Source organism: Pelodiscus sinensis, chromosome 1 (genome assembly GCF_052426305.1).
Source record: "Pelodiscus sinensis isolate ZL-2025 chromosome 1, ASM5242630v1, whole genome shotgun sequence".
NCBI lineage: Eukaryota > Metazoa > Chordata > Testudines > Trionychidae > Pelodiscus > Pelodiscus sinensis.
The window spans coordinates 85,428,058-85,451,344 of record NC_143052.1 but is presented as its reverse complement, the minus strand read 5'-3'; the positions used below and the strand labels follow the sequence as shown (position 1 = coordinate 85,451,344).

At 41.7% G+C, this 23,287-nt stretch overlaps 1 protein-coding gene across 10 annotated transcripts in view; it reads left to right on the top strand.

The window, feature by feature from the left end:
* ANKS1B (ankyrin repeat and sterile alpha motif domain containing 1B) overlaps nucleotides 1–23,287 on the top strand; it is an 821,971-nt gene that overhangs the window by 740,414 nt on the left and 58,270 nt on the right. For 5 of the 10 annotated variants that reach the window (XM_075933932.2, XM_075933918.2, XM_075933961.2 and 2 more), the window contains 2 exons: nucleotides 5,028–5,207; nucleotides 22,573–22,647. In XM_075933932.2, coding sequence (XP_075790047.2) covers nucleotides 5,028–5,207; nucleotides 22,573–22,647 — 255 coding nt within the window. The remainder of the gene's footprint in view (nucleotides 1–5,027; nucleotides 5,208–22,572; nucleotides 22,648–23,287) is intronic. The other 5 variants (XM_075933985.2, XM_075933942.2, XM_075933966.2 and 2 more) reach the window with 2 other exon arrangements.

The following is a 23,287-nucleotide window of genomic DNA, read 5'->3' as shown; positions in this document are numbered from 1 at the left end:
ATCTTGTAAAGCCAGCAATCATTTTATAAATATCCTATGCATAAAAACCTGCAAGAGCAAATAATTGTCACTTTGTGGCTAAGCATATAGAGTGAGTTTTATTACTTTCCTTTTCATTCTTTAAAGGCCAGTTTGCTTCTCTGTAGTGCAAGTCTGCTTTACTTACACAGCGCTAAATGAAATCAGTGACAGAACATGAATAGATCCCCCAAAACACCTTGATATCTAAAGTTATTTGTCTTATTCATGTTTCATTAATAACTCCATTCCTGCAAGCCTGGTCATGGTGCTTTCTAGGGATTTCCACGTGCACTGATTTTCATACTCCTCCCATTGCAATAAATTTACTAGATTTCTAATCCCAGAAAATTTGTTTTTCTTGATATTTATTGTCCTTCTAACTTTGTGATCTGGGACCCCATCTTTATTGTGTTGTAGTCAAGGTAATTCACGCTCATTAGCACCTTTTACTATAACATTTTCATTCAGTTCTTCCTCATTCTGAGTAGATTTGATTTGAATATATCCATGGTGACTGCTCCTCTGATTGGAAATTCATTATGGAATGGATTTCTAGTTGTCAGAGGCATAATGTGCTCCTAGTTACATTTCCTGGTGCTAAGAGGAGAAAGTAAAACCAAAGTGGGAGCTGATACTGCCTTTTATAATCTTAATTTAATAGAAAATCACTGATTCTATGATCTCCCTGTGTTTACCCTCTTTATTCGCAAAAAGCTATCTCCAGATGCTTGGATTTAGATACCTAAAACCTGTTTGTAATGTCGTGCTAGCAAAAGTGTCATTGAGTTCATGATGTCTTGCCCTAGAGATATTTTTAGTTACATTTTATATCTTGATTTGTTGTGTGAATGGTTTCCTGGCACACTGCAAGTGCTAAAATAAAAAAGAAATAGCCAGTGGCTGAAAGTAGCACACTCTGATCTCAGTGGGTTCGATGCACTGGATTGGAAAACTATTTCTAGAGAGGGGGATATTTTCGATTCCGTTGGTGGAGAAGTCTATGTTACTAGTGGCATTGTACATTCTCGGGGTACTGTGAAAAGTACACTACATCTCCTCCTGTGTAATCAAGGATGATGAAAAATATTTCTCTGCCCAACAGCTAAGATTACTGATGAAGACAGTAACTAAATATTATTCCCCACCTTACAGTAAAATTGTCTTCACTGGGAGCCCTAAAGGAAAACACATGAGTTTGGATTAAAGTATTTTACTCCTTCAATAGCTGAGGATACTGTACCATAGAAATACTCAGACAAAAACATAAGTATAGCATTTACCTTATAATATGCACTAATGATTTTATTTCAAGCTGAAAATAATTTGAATAAGGTGAGATGTAGAGTTGCTGCCGTAGGAAGATCTGTTTGTCTCTAGGACATTGAAAGAACCATTTCTTGTGTGAAGATTATCCCTAAAAGGATGTCAATATAAGCCTTAGCTGGGCTAAGAGCCACATACTACCACTTCAGTGTTTCTAGTTCCAATGGTAGGTTTCAACATTATTTTGTAAATATTGAAGCAAAAGTAAAAAAGATACAGTATGAAATGTGGAGGCTTATAATGGTTTTCTCCAAGCAGAAACCTTCCATTGGAAGAGCAACCAAACACATTAGACCACCGCAGGCATCCTTCCTCTCCTCCTGGTTTCACAGTAGGTTGAAGTACAGTTCCTTGGTGCAGTCCACAGTGTCGTTTGACTCTGCACCAAGAATCCACTTTAATTAATTACTCTAAAGCAATCAAAGGTAGCTTCTCCTTCCTGCATCAGAGCAGCCATTTGTATCTCAGCATTATTGTACAGTACCTTCAGGCTCACTGCTGTTTAGTGATATATGTATATTGTTGTTATGCTTCATACACATAAACTGCACAGTCCCTGGTTCAAAGAACTGACAGCCTAAAAAAATTATCTTTATCTTTGCCTTGCACTGTTTCCAGGTACATGTGATCCCATTCTAGACCATCTGCTCAACACCTGGTCAGAAACCAGACTGTTCCCGATAATGCAGTTCACCTGTAACTGTATTTCCTTATCATCCCAGATCTAAACAAATACTCTTGTGTGCTTCAGGCCAGCTTAAGGTTCTTTTGAAACATGATTCAAAAGCAGCTTGGAAAGCTAACACTGACATTTGATGATTGCACAGAGTGGATGCTGCCAAAAGGGATACATACATGGAGACAGAAGGGCTTCTGGAGAACTTGACCCTACAGCAAAGTCCAGAAAATTGACCAGAGTCCACTTAAGAAGTGACTAGTGCATTGTGGGACAGATGTGGGAAGAAGAATTGATACAGTGTAGTTGCTATGCTATAATACTTGCTGTCGCTAGTACAGTACCAATGCAGATTGACATGGTGGGAGAGAGCATGCTGTTAGCTTTCCTCCTAGCAAGTGCAACCTCACTGGAATGTGACCTGTGCACTAGTGTTTGCAATTCTGTGTTTGGACATATGGCATGCTGATGAGTGTATTTGAAGGTTGCAATTCCCAAACTACTCAGTGTAAGCAAGACCACAGTGTCCTGCATCTGTTACACGTAAACAGGCTGGGTAGATGCTGATTATTGATGTTTAGTGGAGCTCTAGGAGTTGTAATCTGTGCTCTGTTTCTCTCTCTAATATTCCTGTATAAACTGTATTCTGCAGGGCCATTACAAATTGTAAGTAAAGCATGGGCATGTCTATACTACCAAATTTTGTCACCAAAAACTGCCTTTTGGCAACAAAACAGTGAGAGCATACACACCACAATGTGACTTTTGTCAGGAAAAATGCCCAGTTTTGCCAGCAAAAAACTTCTATCTCTACAGGAGACTTTTTCCTTTCCCCTCATTTTATTGTTGACAAAGAGCTAATGTAGACACTGTTGTTTGTTTTGTCAGCAGAACTGGCTCTGCCGGTATCCCACAATGCCTGGCTTGATGGCTCTGCTCAGTGTTTTGATCTTTGCTGCCCTGCAGGCATGCAACGTCTCCTTTCAAAGCTCCAGGAAGTATCTCACAGCTGAGTGTGCTGCTCCCTTTGGGGAACAAACAAAGAACAAATCACTGAAATGCTCCTGTTCTGTACTGCATTAGGAACAGACTGGTGCTACAGAGGGAAGGGGAACAACTGAAAAATATGTGGGAGAACGTGGAGAGAATCTCAAGATGTGCAAGGATCAGCTCTGCTTTCCCACAACACTGCACGGTGGAACACACATCCACAGTGCATTGCTCACATTGTCAATGATGTGTCGATAAAGGGAGAAGAGTGAACTCTGTTTGGAGATTTTTGTTGTGTTGACTTTTTGGTGTCAATCTAAGTTTTTTGCTGACAAAGCTTAGTAGTGTAGACTTAGCCTATATATCTTATGTCTCTTCCCACTCATTTTCTGTCCCAACAAGGGAAGACATTGCTTGAGTAGAGACTACTTGGCTTCTCCAAAGTGATACAGTAATTCCTCATTTAACACGGTAGATATGTTTCAGAAAATGATCGTGCTAAGCAAAAACTGTTATGCGGGGTCAATTTTCCCATTGAAAATAATGGAAAAAGGTGGGGGTTGTGTTTCAAGCGGTGGTGTCAAAGTCAGTTTTCTGTTGGTACTGAGTTGTCTGCAGCCTGCACTTGCTAGCAGCCGGCCACTGAGCACAGGCTGCTGCCTTGGGACCGGGACATAAGGTTGAGGGAGTAAGGGGACTGGGTTACAGCAGGGAGGAGAGGTGTTTGGCTCTGGGGAAAGGAAGGGGAGCAGAGGAGAGGGGGATTGGGTTGGGAGTATGCCCCTGTGACAGGTCTGCAGGGACTCGCACTGCTTCTGGTGAGGGGGAGTCAGTGGGGAACGGCTCGGCGAGCGGCGAATCCTCTGCCGCTTTGCTGGGAGGCGGGGGAAGCCCTATGCAACCGCCGGTGACAGGCTGGCTGGGGAAACCCAGCCACCGGCCTGCAAGAGGGGATGAGGTGCCCAGACGGCTGCACAGGGCTTCCCCCACCTTCCTGCAAAGCAGCGGAGGGTTCGCCACTCGCCACCCTGTTCCCCACCAACTCCCCCTTCCCGGATGCAGTGTGGGTCCCAGCAGACCCGTCACAGGGGCATACTCCCAACCTAATCCCCTTCCCTCTTCTCCCCTTCCCTTCTCCAGAGCCAAACTCCTCCTCTCCCTGCTATAACCCAGTCCCCTTTCTCCCCCAACCTTATGTCCCGGTCCCAAGGCAGTTGCCTGTGCTCAGCAGCCGGCTGCTAACAAGTGAAGGCTGGAGCTGCGAGCACACATGAGGCTCACAGCAGCCCAGCAGAGAGAGTGGGTGACCGGAGCACTTCCGTGTTATTTCAGGGACGGTCATGTTATTAAAAAAACGTTCCCTAAAAAAAATCGTGCTATCGTGAAAACGTGTTAAGCGGACACGTGTTAAACAAGTAATTACTGTAGTATATTGACCCTTACAAATTGTTCAGGCATCAATCATGCTGACAAGGGCTGGCCTGTAGCTGCATATTCCCAGCAGCAATTCTGGGAGAGGACTTGACTCAGAGTTGGGAAATAGGAATGGAATTTTCTGTCATCCTGTCCCAGTAGCAAATTACTCCCCTCTTTGCTCTGGATCAGCAGCACTCACTAAGTAGCAGAGCCAAGGTTCTGTCCATTCTCCGCCCATCTCCATCAGCTTGTATATACAAGGAGAAATAGTGGTTCCATGAAGCCTGCTCACAGACCAGTGATGTGGGGAAGCCATGAGGAAAATAAGGGTGCATAACTTCCATATGCAAATTGTGTATGGCAAGTCACAGTCTAATAGAAAATACAGGACTATGTAGCACTTTAAAGACTAACAAGATGGTTTATTAGATGATGAGCTTTCGTGGGCCAGACCCACTGTACCATTCACTCATCATAAAGTCTTTCTTCGGGAAATGGTCCTAAATTTTGTACTGACAGTAGTTCAAATATAATTTTAAACAGGTTGCTTGAAGACATAAAAATAGTATTATACCATGCTGCATTTTCCATTTCTATCCAGGAACCCAGCGGTAACCATACTCCTCCTCAGTTGTCTCCCTCACTTAGCCAAAGCACTTACACTACTGGTGGCTCCCTAGACGTTCCTCACATTATCATGCAGGGGGATGCAAGGAGAAGAAGAAATGAAAATTATTTTGATGATATTCCCCGGTCAAAACTGGAGAGGCAGATGGCACAGGTAAGGTCTCGTACTCATACTGTTGATCAAAGAATTAAATCCGGTCGTTGTTTCATAGTCAGATATTGGGGGCAGATCCAAATCAGCAAATATAGTACCTGTTTTGTTGGGTTTTTTATATTATTTATTATATATATTTATAATATTTTCAAAAGTATGTGTATATATTTCATTTTAGACTCTTAAGCCCAGATTTTTAAATGCATTTAGATACATGCAGATACATGCCTATTTGCGTTTGAAAATCCCACTAAGTGCCTATTTGCATTTTCAGGGACTTATACTCTTAAAAATAACACTCGCAATCCCACAAAGAGTTAATCTTATGAATGAGTGTTTTGCAAGTTCAGGACCTACATTTTCCAACTCATAGGCTACGTCTAGATTGCAAGCCTCTTTTGAAATAGGCTTTTTCGAAAGATACTTTCAAAAAAGCCTCTTCTGAGAGAGAGTGTCTAGACTATAACCAGTACTTTTGAAAAAGCAAGCCGCTTATTAGAAAGAGAACACCCAGTCAGTCTGGTTGCTCTCTTTCAAAAAAGCACAGTTTGCATTACATAGCGCCTTTTTTCGAAAGAGCACTTTTGAAAAAAGCCATTCTTACTCATAAAATGAGGCTTTCCGCAGTCGAAAAAACTGCTGCGTTCTTTCGATTTACTTTCAAAAGAACGCAGCAGCAGTCTAGACGCAGGGGCAGTTTTTTTGAAAAAAGGCTACTTTTTTCGAAAAAACCCCTGTAGTTCTAGACACACCCATAGTAAGGAACCTTTTTTTTTTTTTTTTTTAAAGAAAGAAAGAAAGAAAGAAAGAAAGAAAGAAAGAAAGAAAGAAAGAAATACAAATTAGTAAGGAAAGAAATTCTGGAATACAGCTTTACTTTTAGAGAAATAAGTTAGAACAGGACACAGAAAATTATTAGGGCTCTAATCTTGAAATGTGCTTGATCTGGGCAGTTCCATGTAAAATGGATCCACACCTTCCTGTCTGAGGAAGGGCATCAGGATGACATTAGTTATTAGTGGGGATTGTTTATACTTCCTTACAGGAGGCCAAGGTATTCACTAGCCTTAAACATGCAATTGCCAGGCCCTTGCTCAAGAAGTCACTGTTTGATGTTAAAGGCATCACTGTCCTGTTTAAGTTTCTCTTCATGGGGAAACATAATGCAGATTTTTTGGTAGCAGCCCAGGTGCTGCTGATATGTCTGTGGGACCTGGAATAGCTGAATAAGGTTATTCTTTGCTGACTCTATCCCACTCCAAAGCAGAGTTTAGGAGTAGCTTCTGCTCCATGAGAGTCCTCTATTGAGCGGTTCCTTGTGATTGTAGTCGATTGCATTGCATGTTCTACACAGACAGCTGTAAAAGCTCCTGAGAGGAAATTCAATTTTAGACTGTGTTTTCATCAGTATTCAGAAGACGTTGGCTTCATCTCTCCTTTTTGTGGGATGGTACGGATTCCTAACATTGGCTGAGAGAGTGTCCAAGATAAAAATGAGCTGGCAGGCCCTCGCTAAAGAAAAGACAATCATGATACAGTTTTGCAGGGAAAACACACTTGTTATACTGAGTGTGCCTGCCATTTTCTAAGGAAGTGTGTAATCTTGGAGTTTATTTGGACATGCTTAAAAGGTTTGTAATATATGTATATAGAATGACTTACATGCTTATGACCATTGCACTAAATACATCTCAACATTAAATCAAACTGTCAACAGAATAAACCAGCCCCCTTCCCTGTACTCCTTCAATCAACCATAAAAAATGCACTGATGATTTTAAATCAAGCATATGCTTGACCAAAAAGATGAGTCTTGTATCACTCAAAAGGTCAATAAAGCTAAGCTATAAGCAAAAATGCCTCAGGATGATCTCTGCTGTTCTTGGTGTAGAGGGAGAAAGATACCAAGTCCAAAATCATAATGCTTTGCAGTGTAGATCAAAAATAAAACTTGGAATTGCACCCAAAAACAGATGGGAAGCTAGTGCAGTTCATGGAGCACATTTGTAACATGAACAGTTCACTTCACTAAGCAGGCCGGCTGCTACATTCTGCTCTCTGTGAAGCTTCAAAGTAGTCTTCGAGCATAGCCCAAAGTAGAGCGTATTTCAGTAGTTCAAAGTGGCAAAGACTGTTCAAATAACTGTGTAATAGTCTACATCACTGAGAAAAGGCTGCAACCTCTTTGTTAAATGCGTGTAGAGAAAAAGCAATTAAAAATGCAAATGAAAAATGAAGCCCATCTGCTACCTGGGAATCCAAGATCAGTTGATGAATTCCATTTGTTAAGGCAAACACTTCTAGGAAAGTGAAATTGGATTTTTATTTCAAAGAAAAACTTGGCGGTTGTATAATTTCATCCTACTGAATTAGGGCTCTTATTCTAATCCAAAAACAGAGCTGGGGAAAGTTGCTACATGTACAAACATGCTTTCAATCTGCTATGCTTTCGCAGTGAAGGGAAATTTGATTGAAGTCTAGGAAGTGGGGGGCAGAATTATGCCTGTGCTTAATTATTACTAAAAAAGAACATAAGAACATAAGAATGGCCGTACTGGGTCAGACCAGCGGTCCTTCTAGCCCAGTATCCTGTCTACCAAACAGTGGCCAGCACCAGGTGCCCCAGAGAGGGTGGACCGAAGACAATGATCGAGCGATTTGTCTCCTGCCATCTCTCTCCAGCCTCTGGAAAAACAGAGGCCAAGGACACCATTTTATCCCCTGGCTAATAGCCTTTTATGGACCTATCCTCCATGAAATTATCTAGCTTCTCTTTAAACTCTATTATAGTCCTAGCCTTCACAGCCTCCTCTGGCAAGGAGTTCCACAGGTTGACTACACACTGTGTGAAGAAGAACTTTCTTTTATTCGTTTTAAACCTGCTACTCATTAATTTCATTTGGTGTCCTCTAGTTCTTCTATTATGGGAACTAATAAATAACTTTTCTTTATCGGCCTTCTCCACACCACTCATGATTTTATAGACCTCTATCATATCCCCCCTCAGTCTCCTCTTTTCTAAACTGAAAAGTCCCGGTCGCTTTAACCTCTCCTCATATGGGACCCGTTCCAAACCCCTAATCATTTTAGTTGCCCTTTTCTGAACCCTTTCCAAGGCCTTCTTTGAACAGGAACAGGCAAGATACGGTCTGTGGGTCGGATCTGGTCTGTGAAGCCTTTTGACCTGGTACACACTTGCCCCTGCATCAGGGAGCAGTGCTGTTAGCTGCTTCCTGTGACTCTCTGCATGCCGAGAGGGAGGAAGATGCTTCAGCAAGCCAATAGGAAATTGGCCAATGGGAGCTAAGAGATTTTGCTGTGGGCAAGGGCAGTGCAGCACAATTTCTCAGCTCCCCTTGGCCAGATTCCAGCCAGTAGTAGCTGAGAGATTTTGTAGGGAGCAAGGGCAGCAAGGAAAGCCTCTTCCTCCCTTCTCCCTCCCTGCAGCTCAGACAGCCCCATGCACAACCAGCCAGAAATCTGGGGCTGCGGGGGTGGAATCCTTCCTGAGAGTGCTGCTAGCCAGGAGTAGCTTAGATAAGCACCGCCCAGCCAGAGCTTGCCTCGGACATCCCACCCTTTCCCACCATCCAACTCCCTCCCAAATCCTGCACCCTCTTCTAAATCTTTCCCCAGGTTAGAATCCTCTCCTGCACTTGTATCCCCTCCTCAACCCTGTACCTAAATCCCTTGGCCCAGGTCACAACCCAAATCTTCTACACCCTTCTCCCTCCAGCCCCAGGTCACAACTGCCACCCACCACTGCACCCTCTTCAACACCCCTCCACCAACCCAGAATCCTCCCCTGCACCCATATCCCCTACCAGACCCTGCACTGCAATCACAGGTCACAACACCCTCCTTCACCCAAACTCCGTCTCAGATCCTAGTCCCCTACCTTGAGCTCCCTTTTGCACCCAGCCTCTGTCCCAGACCCCATACCCCCTCCACAGACAAGTGTGGCCCTTAACCACTTACCTGAATCTTGGAGTGGCCCCGTATCAAAAATTATTTGCCCACTCCTGTCTTTGAAGATCATAAAACTTGGATATCTGAATATGAAATATCTCATTATTTGTAGTTGAGTAGACTGATTTGTGCACATTTTATTACTTTGTTTGCTCTCCCCTCTTCCTCTTTTAGGCTCTATTGTTTTCTTTTAAGTACCATTTTAGCAGCCCAGCCAGCCTCCCTTTTACTTTCCTCTTTTCCCGTGTTAACATCCTGATCCTGCAGAGAGGTTTGAAACATCCCTTTCTCAGATACCTATGGACTTTTCAGAAAAAATTACAATTGCTTTTCCTGAAAGGCCATGATATGTGCCTCGTATCCAAGTAGAGAACAGGGCATTTGGTACCTCTACTGCTTCAATGCACTTGAAAAGACACTTGGTTTTCTTTTTCCTGGGAGTTGGTATCCAGTGACTGCTCTTCTGCCCCTTCTCTCTCACTATCACAGTGAGAAATTGGTACTAGTCATCCCTTAGGATTCCTGTAGGTACCAAATGAAAAAAGCTAGATCCAGGATGAAATCACAGCTTGGAGTGATTGCTGTGTTCGCATCTGAACACAAATCTCTTTGGGTTCTCTGCTAGCTCTGCATTTGGTTCTGGGGTATTGGTGTATACACAACTCATGGGCATCTACGAGGAAGAGTGGCTCCATAAAGCCTCCTCACAGACCAATGATGTGGGGAAGCCATGAGGAAAATAAGGGTGCATTACTGCCATATACAAATTGCGTAGGGCAGGTCACTCTAATACAATATAGCATTTGCTGATCATAAAATCTTTCCTCAGGAAATGATCTGAAAAAAGTCTTTCTTCAGGAATATCATGGAAATATCAATGTCTCCATGAGCTGATCATTCAGTTCGACAGAGTCATGCTCTTAAGAGGTGAAACTGGGCTTTGTCTCAAAGTAGATATTTTAATTCAGTTTTTTTCTCAGCATCTTGACATGTACCCCAAATGCTTTGTTGAAATTAAATTTATTGAGAAACGTAGGACTGAAAAGGATCTCCTGAGTCATCAAGTCCAGTCCCCTGCTATCATAGGCCACTCCATCATGTAAGACCAGTGGTTCCCAACCTGTGGTCTGCGGACTCCTGGTGGTCCACCACAGTATTGAAGGGGGTCCACGGAAAGTTTAAAAGTAAGAATTGAGCCCACTGTAGGACTGGGACTTTCTACCAGGAGATTTTTGTCCGGCGTTGCAAACAGCAGCTAATGGGAGCTGAGAACCTCTGTGCCCTGCAGTCTGCATGTCCCTCAGCCCGTGCCGAACCTGGCAATCTGTGACTGTCCTCTGGAGTCACTTTACAAATGGGTCAGTTACTTTTTACCATTTTTTCTCTTTTTTGAAACAATCATGTGATGTGAATACGTCAACTCACTCTAAGGGTGTGTCTAGACTACATGCCTCCTTCGACGGAGGCATGTAGATTAGCCAGATCGGAAGAGGGAAATGAAGCCGCGATTAAAATAATCGCGGCTTCATTTAAATTTAAATGGCTGCCCCGATCTGCCGATCAGCTGTTTGTCGGCAGATCGGGGGAGTCTGGACGCGATGCCCCGACAAAGAAGCCTTTCTTCATCGACACAGGTAAGCCTCGTGAAACCAGGCTTACCTGTGTCGATGAAGAAAGGCTTCTTTGTCGGGGCATCGCGTCCAGACTCCCCCGATCTGCCGACAAACAGCTGATCGGCAGATCGGGGCAGCCATTTAAATTTAAATGAAGCCGCGATTATTTTAATCGCGGCTTCATTTCCCTCTTCCGATCTGGCTAATCTACATGCCTCCGTCGAAGGAGGCATGTAGTCTAGACACACCCTAACTGTTCAAAAGCTATTAGAGTGGTGGGAAGGGTTTAGTTGGGCATCTAGCAAAAATGGATAGGTGGATCCAATACAATTTTATTCAATAAAAATATATGGTACCCCAAAGTTGTTACATTTCAATGTGAACACCCTGCATTCTCTCTCAATACTGCTATATTTGTTTAGCTAACATGAACTACTATTCATTTCAAATGATTATCAAGTAATGGAATGTTTGAAAACAGATATATTGTTTGGGAGAAGGTCTCTAAAATTGTAATAGATTGAAAAGGGATCCGTAGTCTTGAGAAGGTTGGGAACCACTGATGTAAGCTATTCATTAATCTATTAAGATCAGTTTTAAAACTGGTTAATTTGTTGTTCCTGGTATTCCTAGCGAAAGGCTGTTCCATATCTTTAGTCTTTCCCAAAAATTCCTCATGAAAGTAAAACATTCAGTTTGATCCCAAGCATGGACATGCTGCACTCTGTTGTATCTAGCATTTCTTCTGATCCAAACGTGTAGATGCCTTTGCACTGTGCTAGACTAACTTCTTTGTAAGCAGTTATTGAAAGCATCTTGCCCCCAGCTACAGTACTTTTCAGAGACAACTCCTTTAATATTCTACTGTGTTACCGGGGATAGTTTTCATATTTCCTTTTCCCCTTGATCCTTTCTCTGCCAGGTTCTATTCAAGGGGTATATACTTCATCATAGAAAGATTTATGTACATAAGGATGGCAGGGCAAGTCTTCAGTGCTGTGATTTTTGAGGGGCATTTAGATGTATTTTTCATCACTTAGTTAATGGGCACATTTTAACTTACATTGAAGAGAAGCTACTGAATGAATGACAGTTTACAGATTTATAGCTTACTAAAAAAATGTGGCTCCATCACACTGTTCACTTTAGCTCTTTTCTCAACTTTCTTTGATTATATTACTTTCCAATAAGCCTATTCTGAGCTTTAAATGTAAAATCTAAATTCAAATAATGTATTTTAAAATAATCCATGCACTCTAATTGTTCTGTCATTAATATGACAGGGTATGTCTACACTACAAAGTTAGTTCGAACTAACGGACGTTAGTTCGAACTAACTTTAATAGGTGCTACACTAGCGCTCCGCTAGTTCGAATTTGAATCGAACTAGCGGAGCGCTTAGTTCGAACTAGGTAAACCTCATTTTACGAGGACTAACGCCTAGTTCGAACTAGCTAGTTCGAACTAAGGGCTGTGTAGCCCTTTAGTTCGAACTAGTGGGAGGCTAGCCCTCCCCAGGTTTCCCTGGTGGCCACTCTGGCCAACACCAGGGAAACTCTATGCCCCCCTCCCGGCCCCGGACCCCTTAAAGGGGCACGGGCTGGCTACGGTGCCCGTGCCAGGTGCAAGCCTGCCAGCACCCAGCTAGCAGACCCTGCACCTGGCACGGCACAGAGCCACCCACCCGATGCCCCCCAGCCCACCCCCTCTTGCCGGGACCAGGCTGGCGGCTCCCGGGAGCTTGCCCTGGACCGCAAGAGGCGGGCACCTTCCTGGGTTAGTGCGGACATCGTGGACCTCGTCCACGATCTCCGCACTAGGCACAGGAAAGTGGCTGTCTAGGGCAGGAGAGCTGCCAGCCTGGCCACCCAGGACCAGGTGTGCATGAAAATCAAGGGGGTCCACTGAGACCCCCGACACTGAGCCCTGAGCTGACAATGGCCGTACTGGGTCAGACCAAAGGTCCATCTAGCCCAGTAGCCTGTCTGCCAACAGCGGCCAACCCTAGGGACCCTGGAGGGGATGGACCGAAGACAATGACCAAGCCATTTGTCTCGTGCCATCCCTCTCCAGCCTTCCACAAACTTTGGGCAGGGACACCACTCCTACCCTCTGGCTAATAGGACTCCATGGACCCAACCTCCATGACTTGATCTCACTTCCCTTTAAACTCTGTTCTAGTTGTAGCCTTCACAGCCTCCTGCAGCAAGGAGTTCCACAGGTTAACTATTTGCTTTGTCAAGAACAACAACTTTCTCTTACTAGTTTCAAGCCTGCTACCCATTCCTTTCCTTTGGTGTCCTCTAGTCCTTCTTTATGGGAACTCAGGAAGAACTTTTCTGAATGCACCCTCTCCACCCAACCCCTGCTTTTAGAGACCTCTATCCTGTCCCCCCTCCGTCTCCTCTTTTCTAAGCTGAACAGCCCCAGTCTCTGTAGCCTTTCTTCATCTGGGACCTGTTCCCAACCCCTGATCATGTTAGTTGCCCTCCCCTCTCCCAGCCTTTCTCTTCCCCTCTCCCACCTCCTTTTCCCAGTGTCCCCCAGTTTTTTTCAATAAAGACAGAGTCAATGTTGGAAGAAACGTTATCTTTATTTTGTACATCAATAAGAAGGGGGGCTAGGGAAGGGTAAGTGGAAGGAGGTGAGGGAGGAATGGGGTACGAGCCCCCGATGGGGAGGACTGGGCTGGCTCTGCGGGCTTCTGGGGGTGGAAGCTCTCCTGCAGCCCCCCAATTACTCCCTCTCCCCAGATGGCAGCCTGCGGCAAGTGCAGCCGGGCTGATGGCCGAGTGGTGTGATGTGCCCAGTGTGGGCACTCAGGGCACTCCAAGCCAGAACTTCTTTGCAAGCGGGGCACCCCTTAGAACTGTGTGTCCGGGGTGGGGGTCGGGACCCTTTAAGCGCAGCCCTCGGCTAGCCTGAGACAGCATCTCCATGCTCTAAGTCCTCCTTTTATGCCCTGCCGGCACTGCTTCCGGCCATCCTTAAGCCCTGTTCAGAGTCCACTCAATGTGGACTTACTAGTTCGAACTAGCAAAACGCTAGTTCGAACTAGTTTTTAGTTCTAGACGCGTTAGTTCGAACTAGCTTAGTTCGAATTAACTAATTCGAACTAAGTTAGTTCGAACTAGCGCTGTAGTGTAGACGTACCCCCACATATTTTACTATATGCTATGTATTAATCATCAAGCATGCTATTGCATTAGATATCAATCCTCCTGCTTTTTGCTAAGATAAGGCCATTTAATGCATTAGAGGACAAAATGGTTACATCATTTTCCTAAATCATACTCAGATCTTATTTCTTTCTAAATATCTTTGGAACTTATTTGCCCAATTGACAAGATTGGATTAAATTTGTTTAACACTGGTCAACCCGCCACCAAGCTGTACAGGAGATCAGATTAGGACTTATTTTCTGGGGGGTAAAAAAAAATAACACAGAGATTTTCAAAGGAGCCTAAGCAATTTGGACTTTCAAATCCAATTAAATTTCAATGGGATTTGGGTATCTGGTGTCTTCTAAATTCCCAGCCAAACTGTAAAATCTTGGAAGTCCTAGGGAGTTGAGCAGAGAAATTGCCAAAATGTAACACAGATGATTGTGAAAAGGATTTTGTGAAACTTATAAAGATAGGACTGACTGGCTAGTGTATTATTGGTATTGGAGACAGAAGATGATTTAGTGCTAAGCCTGCAAGTTATAGATGAATGTGATCAAATTAACATATTTAGTGTAGCTCTAAATACACTCAAGATTACTTTAAACTTTAAATGGAAATCTGATTTGTTTGGGAAATCAATGAAATGATTCCTGAAGGTCAGCAAAAGGCAGCTTCTGACCGACAACTGAACTCTTTTCAGAGGAGAATATTAATCTCTGTGTTTAAAAAGTCTATTTAGAAATCAGACTAGATATGTAACTTGAGGAGCCTTACCTTGCCATAAAGGTCAAAGAAGCCTAACTGGGGAGATGTAAGACTAGATGGGACTCTGATTCAACCAAATGTCAGGCCTTTCTTCCTGCCTCCTCCAGGACTGAGAAAAAGTTCCATAGCTCCAAAATGTGACTGCCATTGTTTACTTTCTTTCTGGCAGCTAGAGCCAAGCACAGATCAGTATGCTGAGCATTGCAGGAGGTCATAGTAGTGGAAACTGCTGCTTCTGAAGTGTGGTTGGCAGGTCTTTGGAGACCAGTACCTTCTCCATAAGGACCCACATTATGGTGCTTTTAATAATCCTGATGTTAGCTACCATCAATCCTAACTGATCAACTTTGTAGAAACATAGCTTTTTTCCAGAGCAAAGATTGAGCCAGATGAAAAGCTCATTGATGACAATGGAAAGAGTCCTCTTGAAGTTAGCGAAGTTAAGATCAGTCTCTGAAATCTCAAGAAGATCTAACATTTGCTGGGAAAATCATGGGCATGAAAAGAAAGCCTGCTTAAGTTCCTTAAGAAAAGCTGCTTAGAATATCAACTCTTTACAGGACTAAAGATTTTACAAACCACAAAGAAACTCTAACACCTAGAGTAAAAATGCATAAAAAATTGCAAGACCAGGACATTGTTGTTACACTGGCCTTTGCATATTGGACTACTGTTGTAATGGGAAGAGGTACAGTCTTCCATATCTCAAAAGGTTGGGGGGGGGGATGAATTCACATGTTCTTGGTCTAGGGAATTCACTGAAGATGGTGAATCTTCACCTAGGGTTGAACCCTATGTCAATTCAATTTTTAAGCTTTTCTAGGTATTTTTTATTTCATAATTTGATTTGATGCTCTATTCTAAAACTTAAGAGCTAAGTAATATAATAGGATAATAGCTTGATTGTGCATTTGAAGTAAAGTAGTTCTATTAAGTGTGGTGCTATGCTGAAATGTGAAGTTTTGGTATATCTGTAATTGATTGAAGATTTAGGACTAATACTTAGAATTCTATTCCATGAGTGGAACGATGCCTACTAGCAGCAACTAAATATTATTTATAGTTAAGTCAAAGTGTAACAAAAGCTAGAGAGGATGATACAGGTTTCTGTGAACAGCTGAGGGAGAATGTTTTCTGCTCTTTATAGCTTGAACTTCTACACTATCTTCCAAATGTTTTAGGAATTTATCTCACAATGTCCTTGAGGCTACCATGGGTGAATATCATGTTCTCCATTTTACTCCTAGGGAAGCTGACGCATAGAAAGATTGTAATGTGGCCGGGTTTATAGAGCAAGATTGTGGCAGAGTCATTAATAGAACCCATATCTCTTAAAACCTAGTTTGGGGTTTAAATATGAGTCTGTTATTTTTGTTTGTTTATCTATACTATTGTATTTCTTTTTTCTTTTCCCCCACTCTCACCTTTGGAGGATTTAAAGATTATGAAGGAAATTAAAAGTTGAATGTCTAATGGAAGAGACCAATGTGCAAGTTGATCATCTGCAAAAACCAGTGGATTATAGTGAGAATAGTGTGTTTTATCAACAGCTGAAATTGTTGGTGAAATACATTATGCCAGAGAGTGCTTTACTATGGCAGTGGATTTTTAAAAATGGTAAAATGAAGATGAGGTCATTATGGATGAAAATCTTTTGCTCTGCTTTTGTTTGAGAATTTGATTTCTGTTTCAAAATGCAACCAACAAATGGAAAATATAAATACTGAAGAACACAAGACCGATGTAATGTTAGAAAACCCCAATAGAAACCTAATGAAATGATTCGAGTTTCACCTTTTTAAAATGTGTTATATTTTTAAATACTGAAAGATAGCTAAGCTTTGAAGAACTTGAATTTACAGCAGAGGAAAAAAGACCATGTGAGAATTTTGATGGCATGATAAATGTTACTGAAAGAATGTCATCTTTTTGCATACTATTTGATCTGACTATTGTAACCCCTAACTTTCACCAAACTCACTTCTATGAAGCACTGCATACAAGGGTATTAAATATGGCCAAGTAAAACTATAAAAAAGAAATTAAGAACTAACTTATACATTTCTAGTTGAAAAATCCTAATGTTTTCAAAAATGTGATTCGCTTTTGCTTTTTGAAATAATCCAATGGGATGCAGATTAGATCTGCACACTGTGTCAGCATACAGAGTCCAAGAAGAATGTGCCACTTTAATAATTTATATAAATGATACAGTTAATACCACAAATGCTAAACCAAGATGGAGGGGTGATAATTACTCATTCACACATTTTCTCACTTATACAGGCATTATTTTTGTAAGGATGATCTGGAAGATCCGGGGAGAGTGGTCATTCCTCTTGACAAAGTAATTCAGATTTTAATAAAATAAAATATTTCAATGAGCTCTGGAGTCCAGAGAAGAGCTCTAAGCTACAGTCTCCAATTCTTTTAGCTCCTGGAAAGTACTAAGGCCCTCAAATGGAAGTAGAGCGCTTTTCTGAAAAAATCTTCTCATTGTAAATGTTGGTTGTTAGTTCAGAACTTAGTGTCACATTGTCTGCCAGATTTGCCACCTTAAATCATCACCTGCACAGTGATGTGAAATTTCTTCAGTCCAAAGATTATAAAGGTTTCATTTGTTAAATCCATCAAGCAGTTGCTGACTTTTATATAGCATTACCATTCAGATGCATATACACAGGAAGCCCAGTATGACAACCTCCAAAGATGTCCAGTCTGGGAATAACTGAGAGATGCAAGGATATAGGCTGGGGAGCATTTGTGGGGGGGGGGGAAACACTAAGTATCATGGGAAGTGGTCAGTCTACAAAAGATTTGCTGTATATCAGTGCACTTATACTCCTAAGATGCAAGGATGTATCTTACTCTGAGGAAACTGGCATGTTTTCTCAGATTGCATAAGGCAGTAATAGTCTACACAGATTAACAGAAGGAACCTTAAGCACTCCCCCCCAGAAGAAACCCAGCTCCTGTTTAACGGGATGAAAATAAATCTAAAAACAGCTTGTAGTCTACCAGGTCTCTCTGCATGTACCAGCTCATCTCAACCACAGGCAGACTGCTTGAGTGGAGAGGAATTTCATCTGAGGGATCAGGGGATCAGAGTCCAATGTCAAAAGGCTTCAGCTGGTTCACAGATAAACAAGGGAGTCCTTTTGTTCTCTTTATATCAAAGGACAACTACAAGGTACATATATGTCTGCAGCAGATGCCGGGAGCAAGTAGTCATGGCTCAAACTGCTTTCTTAGGAAAATGTCACTTTTCTGCAGATCCTTCTCATGTGAAGAATTACCCGGAAGGCAGAATTCCTGTCACCCCCCATTTTCACAAGGGGGCTCAAAGGAGTTTGTTTGTGAAAGCAACCTTTGGATAGTCCTAATCATGAGATGCATTCCCTTCTTTCTTGCCCATCCTGAGAGTTTGGTGACCCTCTGAAAAGCAATGTCGCTGCCTGAGAGCCCTCTCTGCTCTGAATGTTTATCTTCATTGGATTATAAAAGCACAATGCAAGCCCAGGCATCCCATTTCATCCCTTTCTATGGCCAGCTGCAGCTCAAAGGACCTGCTCTTCATGCCCAGAATGATTTTCTGGGGGTTGAATCAAACATTCCCTTTATTTTTAGTACCAAATTGAATTACAATATGTTAGTTAGCTAGTGTTGGGTAGTTTGTGTTAATGTACATATAGTTTTTATTCTGGGTCCTGTAGACATGGGTAAGAAAGGATGTATTTCAACTTTTGTGCATGGTGCCTCTCCAGTGATGGACCTGAATAGTCATTGTTTGTTATGCCTGGGAGAGGAACAGTGATGCTACTGCATGTTCAGGCCAGCTGCTCACCTTCCCCTCTTCCTCAGAGTTTTTCTTTCCTACATGTGACTGCTTTTGGACTCAGCAGAAGGATCTACACAGCTGTTTTATAACAGTGGTCCCGTAAAGAGACTGCTTGGTGCCCAGGAAACCCACCCTACTTATTGTAATGCAAGCTGGGAACAAATTGCTTTATTCAGCTACAGAAGAGAAAGAGGAAACAGCCACTAACTAAACAGGAAGCAAAGGAGGGATGGAACATGGCACCAACCCATTATACTTTTTGTAACTTAGTTAACCCCTTGGAGGCTATTTTACTACAGGCTCCAAGTATTCATGTTGCAAGAGAGCACTTACATGACCTCAGTCTCTTCTGGTTAGCTCAAGAGATTGCATCACACATGATTGACAATGTAGACAGTTTTAAGAGATTGTTATGGTCATATTAGTCTGGCTTTCTACATAGCAGACTAGAGAGTTTTCATCCCATGATTCCTGTATCATGCAGATAATCACTAGCTGATTCTGAACATATTTTTAGAAAGGTACCCAGTCCTGATTTAAAGTGGTCAAGTGATAGAGAATTCACCATCTCCTTAGGTACACTGTTCCAATGGTTAATTATTCTCACTATTAAAAAATGTCACTTTGGTTCTAGTCTGAATTTATTTTATCTTCAGCTTTCAATCACTGGCTTTTGTACTGCCATTGTCTGTTGGAGTAAAGAGCTCTCTGCTTTTGGAAATCTCTTCCCCATGTAGGACAGTGATTAAGTCCCCTGTTAACCTTTTGTTGGATAAACTAAATAGAATGAGCTTCTGTAGCCTCTCTCTGGTGGGTTTTCCAGGCTGCAGATCACTCTTGGAGTTCTTTTCTGAAATGTTTCAAATTTGCCAGCAATCTTTTTTAAATTCTAGAACTAGAATTGGTGTCACTGGAATGCTTATGCATCCAAGGATGCCATTTGCTCTCTTAGCCACTGCATTGCTTTGTGAGCATCTGTTCAGTCACAGAGACATCTCCCCTCCTCCCACACACAAAGATGCTGAATAAAGAAGATGCAAACTTCCATCCATCTGTCCTGCACTAGTTCAATCAGGAATCTATCCTGTAGATCACAAGCACTGGGCATAGTTCATTTATCGTAAGGCTCGACAAGAAGATCAGTATCTCTGACTGTACCTGTGTGGATTAGATCCTGCTCTGAATAAGACTACATGACTTCAAGTCACTCATGACTAGCCAATGTTAATGTAGTGTTGTAGTAGCCATATTGGTCCCATGGTATTAGGGAGACAAGCTGAGTGAGATAATATCTTTTATTGGACCAGCTTCTGTTGGTGAGAAAGAGAGAAACTTTTGAATTTACACAGAACTCTTCTTCTGAGCACCTGAAGTTGGTCCAATAAAAGATATTATCTCAGCCTCTTTGTCTCTCTAATAGCCAAGGTTAAAGTATTTTTAATTCCAGCATTTGCCATTTTATGTGGGGGTAGGAGAATGATGGAGTTACAGTAGACATTTTTTTAAGTAACTGCCTGACAAACCTTCCCAAGTTTTCAAATTACTACAAGCTTTCTGTCAGTATTTTAATAGAGGCAGCCTCTACTTGTTGGGGGGCAAAGGGTTATTTGTCATGAACTCCATAGATGACATTTATGAGCATGGTCCGCAGTGCCAGAAAGAAGGGAGAGAAGTGTACAGCATTTTCTCCTCTCAGCCTCTCCACCTGCCTTCCCTTATTACCTTGAGTTAGTATGGTTTATTTCTTAGATGGGTAGTGCTGTTCTGGCGTCTGAAATGTAAGACCTGGGTCCTAATCCTGACTCTGTCATTGGTTCCTGCATTGGGTGTTGGATAAGTTGCTTACATGAATTGTGCCTCAATTTCACCATCTGTAAAATGGAGATAATGAGGCTGGTGAACTGCTTGCAAATCTACTAACAAAAAGCATGTTCTAAGTGACAAACAAAAGTAGCATTTCCTTAGAATGCTTGCACTCTGCACCAGTATTTTGGTTACATTAATGCAGATGTTTCTTAGAGATTATTGGAACATTATCAGACAAGCTTTAGACGTATTTCAGAAAGTAGGGCTAACTTTTTTTAACGTGTGGATATACTAGACTATAGGGGAAAGGAGAGTAGAATGAAAGTAAACTGGGAAAGAATTAAGTGCTCAAATGTTCTGTGGTCTGATTGGCCACTAACTGAATGACAGGTATCTGAGAGGATTAAGCTGCACTGTCTAAAAGTAAGTAAGTCAAGCCAGATTGACAGAAGCAATGGAAGTTTCTTAACACAGTGCTTCTAAAGGGTCCTGACAATGATCTGGGAAACTTCCCATATATGTGATCTACCTATCTCTATTTTTCGGGAATGATATTTCATATGAATATGTATAGTTTGATGTTTTGTTGTGATGTTAATGGCTTGCATTTATTTCTTTGGGCATATGCTAATACTGATTAGGCAGTAGCTGATGACATTTTTCTCTGTCCTCCACAGTATCCCTATGCAAAATGTTGATAGTTGTTAACCTTTTCAGCAGAGCTGTGTGTCTCTCGTATTAAGTGCCCAAGTTTGGTTTGATTTTTGGGGCCTGGGAGAGTGAGGGATCAGTTGGGTACACCAAGACTATTGGTCAGATTGGAGGGGTGGCTATAATTTGATTCTTTTCTTGTTTTGGGGTAGCATGCTGCCATTGAGGGGCTCAGAGGGCCAGGGTGTACCTCAACCCCGGTCCCCCGTGCTGCTCCAAACAGCTGGCTTCAGCTGTAGCAGCTGCCTAACATGTGGAAACTGCTGTAGCTGAAGCCAGACTTTTGTGGCAGCTCTGGGGGCTGGGGCTTTTGGCAGACCGGTAACATTTTATTTGCATGTTTGCATATTCATTATTTACATAATTAATATGAAAATATGAAAATAAATGTTGCAGGTCCAACAAAAGATTGTGGATGGGTTTACCAGTCCACAGTATAAAAAAAGTTGGGAACCACTATCCTAGGACAATAGTTTTCAAACTGTCTTTCTTTCAACCCAATTGAAGGAAATTGTCTGTGACCCATTATGATTATATCTTTTGACTGGAGTTTGAGCTGGGCATTGAGGGGTTTGCCTGCTCTGGCTACTGTGGGCAAGTCCCATGTCTGATGCTTATTTTAGTTGCTTGGCTCCTATGAGATGTTATCTTAGCATTTCTTGTAGTGTCACAGTGGCTTTCTTTATGACATCTCACTAAGAAAATATGCTAAATGGGCCAACAGATGCTATGTCTATATGGTTCTGTTGCTACAGTTACTGCAGTATCATCCTTTTACTGTTGTTAAAAACTGCTTGTAAAATCCTGGAGGGGCAATATGAGATCAGTTCTGCCCATTTGATTAACTTCAGGGGGATGCATTAGTGCAGTAGAGGGCAGTATTTGGCCCTATATATTTGTATGAAAGGGAGCTACTGTTGGAGGAAGGTGGAGGATGATCATTTCATTTTACTGTCTTGCTTCTATTCTATTAATAGTTACAGTGCAAATGGAATTTTAGGTTATTTCACTGTTATTTTTCCTAATCCATGTAAAGAAATCTGTATGAATCCCCTTCTCACCAATGCCAACAGAATGTGACTCAAAAAATAAAATACAACTGAGCTTGTGGATAGTAAAAAAACAAACTGAAAGCAACTCATTTTGCCACCTTTCTAGACTTTTCCATTTGTTTATTTATTTTCTTTGTTTATTTTCTGTTTTTCTATTTACAGATCTGCATTTCATCAGCATTTCTGATTAAATTATTTTTATTGTGTGTGCAGTTTGAAATCTACTCTGAAGACTCTAAATAAACTATACTTTCTTCCAGTCAGTCAAAAATGTTTTGTCAGCAAATAAAAGAAAAATGACTCTTACGTGCTGCCATTTTTAAACCAATTTCATTTTTTAATGTTGTTACAATCTATTTCTTTTCATACTTATTATTCCTGTTTTTTGATGGCTGAAGTGCACTAATATTTACAAGATGAGATATAGTTTTCTGTTTATATTAGCAGTCTTCTGTCTGTGAGATATGGACCAACCAGAATGCAGGATTTCCTTTCTCATCGATGCATCAGGTTCATAATGTAAGATACTGTAATAAATGGCTACATTGTCACTGTATGGGAGTGTAATGTGTTGCCATGGTGTTGTTAGTACTTACATATGGGTGTCATGTTGAAATTGCAAAACAATTTGTACTGTGTGCTGACACCTAGGATTATGTGTGTGTACATTCATCTATCATGGTGTGTGATTAGTTTTATGTTGATTGTATGACTGGAGATGAAGGATTTTTTAGTTCTAGAGTTAAGTTAAAACTTACCTAATGATAAGTCTGTTCCAACACGTTGTTTTCTCATTTTTTTAAAAGCAAGAATGTGTAAATTGCTTAGCTTGTGTACCCTGTCTTGTGCTGCAGCCTCCCTGTTTATAAGTAGGATCCACTCTCCTCATAATAGTTGATGACCTTTGAGATGATGCCATTTTCACTCTGGCAGTAAGCCGTTTCTTGTGAATTATATGTGGCCTTGATAATGTCCCAAAATTGTATAATTTATGTGAAAAAATATGCTATTGAAGTGATGGTAAAAACAGTTTTCTCTAATGTAACATGCTATGCAGAATGTTTTCTCTCACTTTTTCCCATATATGATACTTTTATGAGGCTCATGAGGGTCCTATGCACATAACATGGCTGCCATTTTAGATTACCTTTGTCATAGG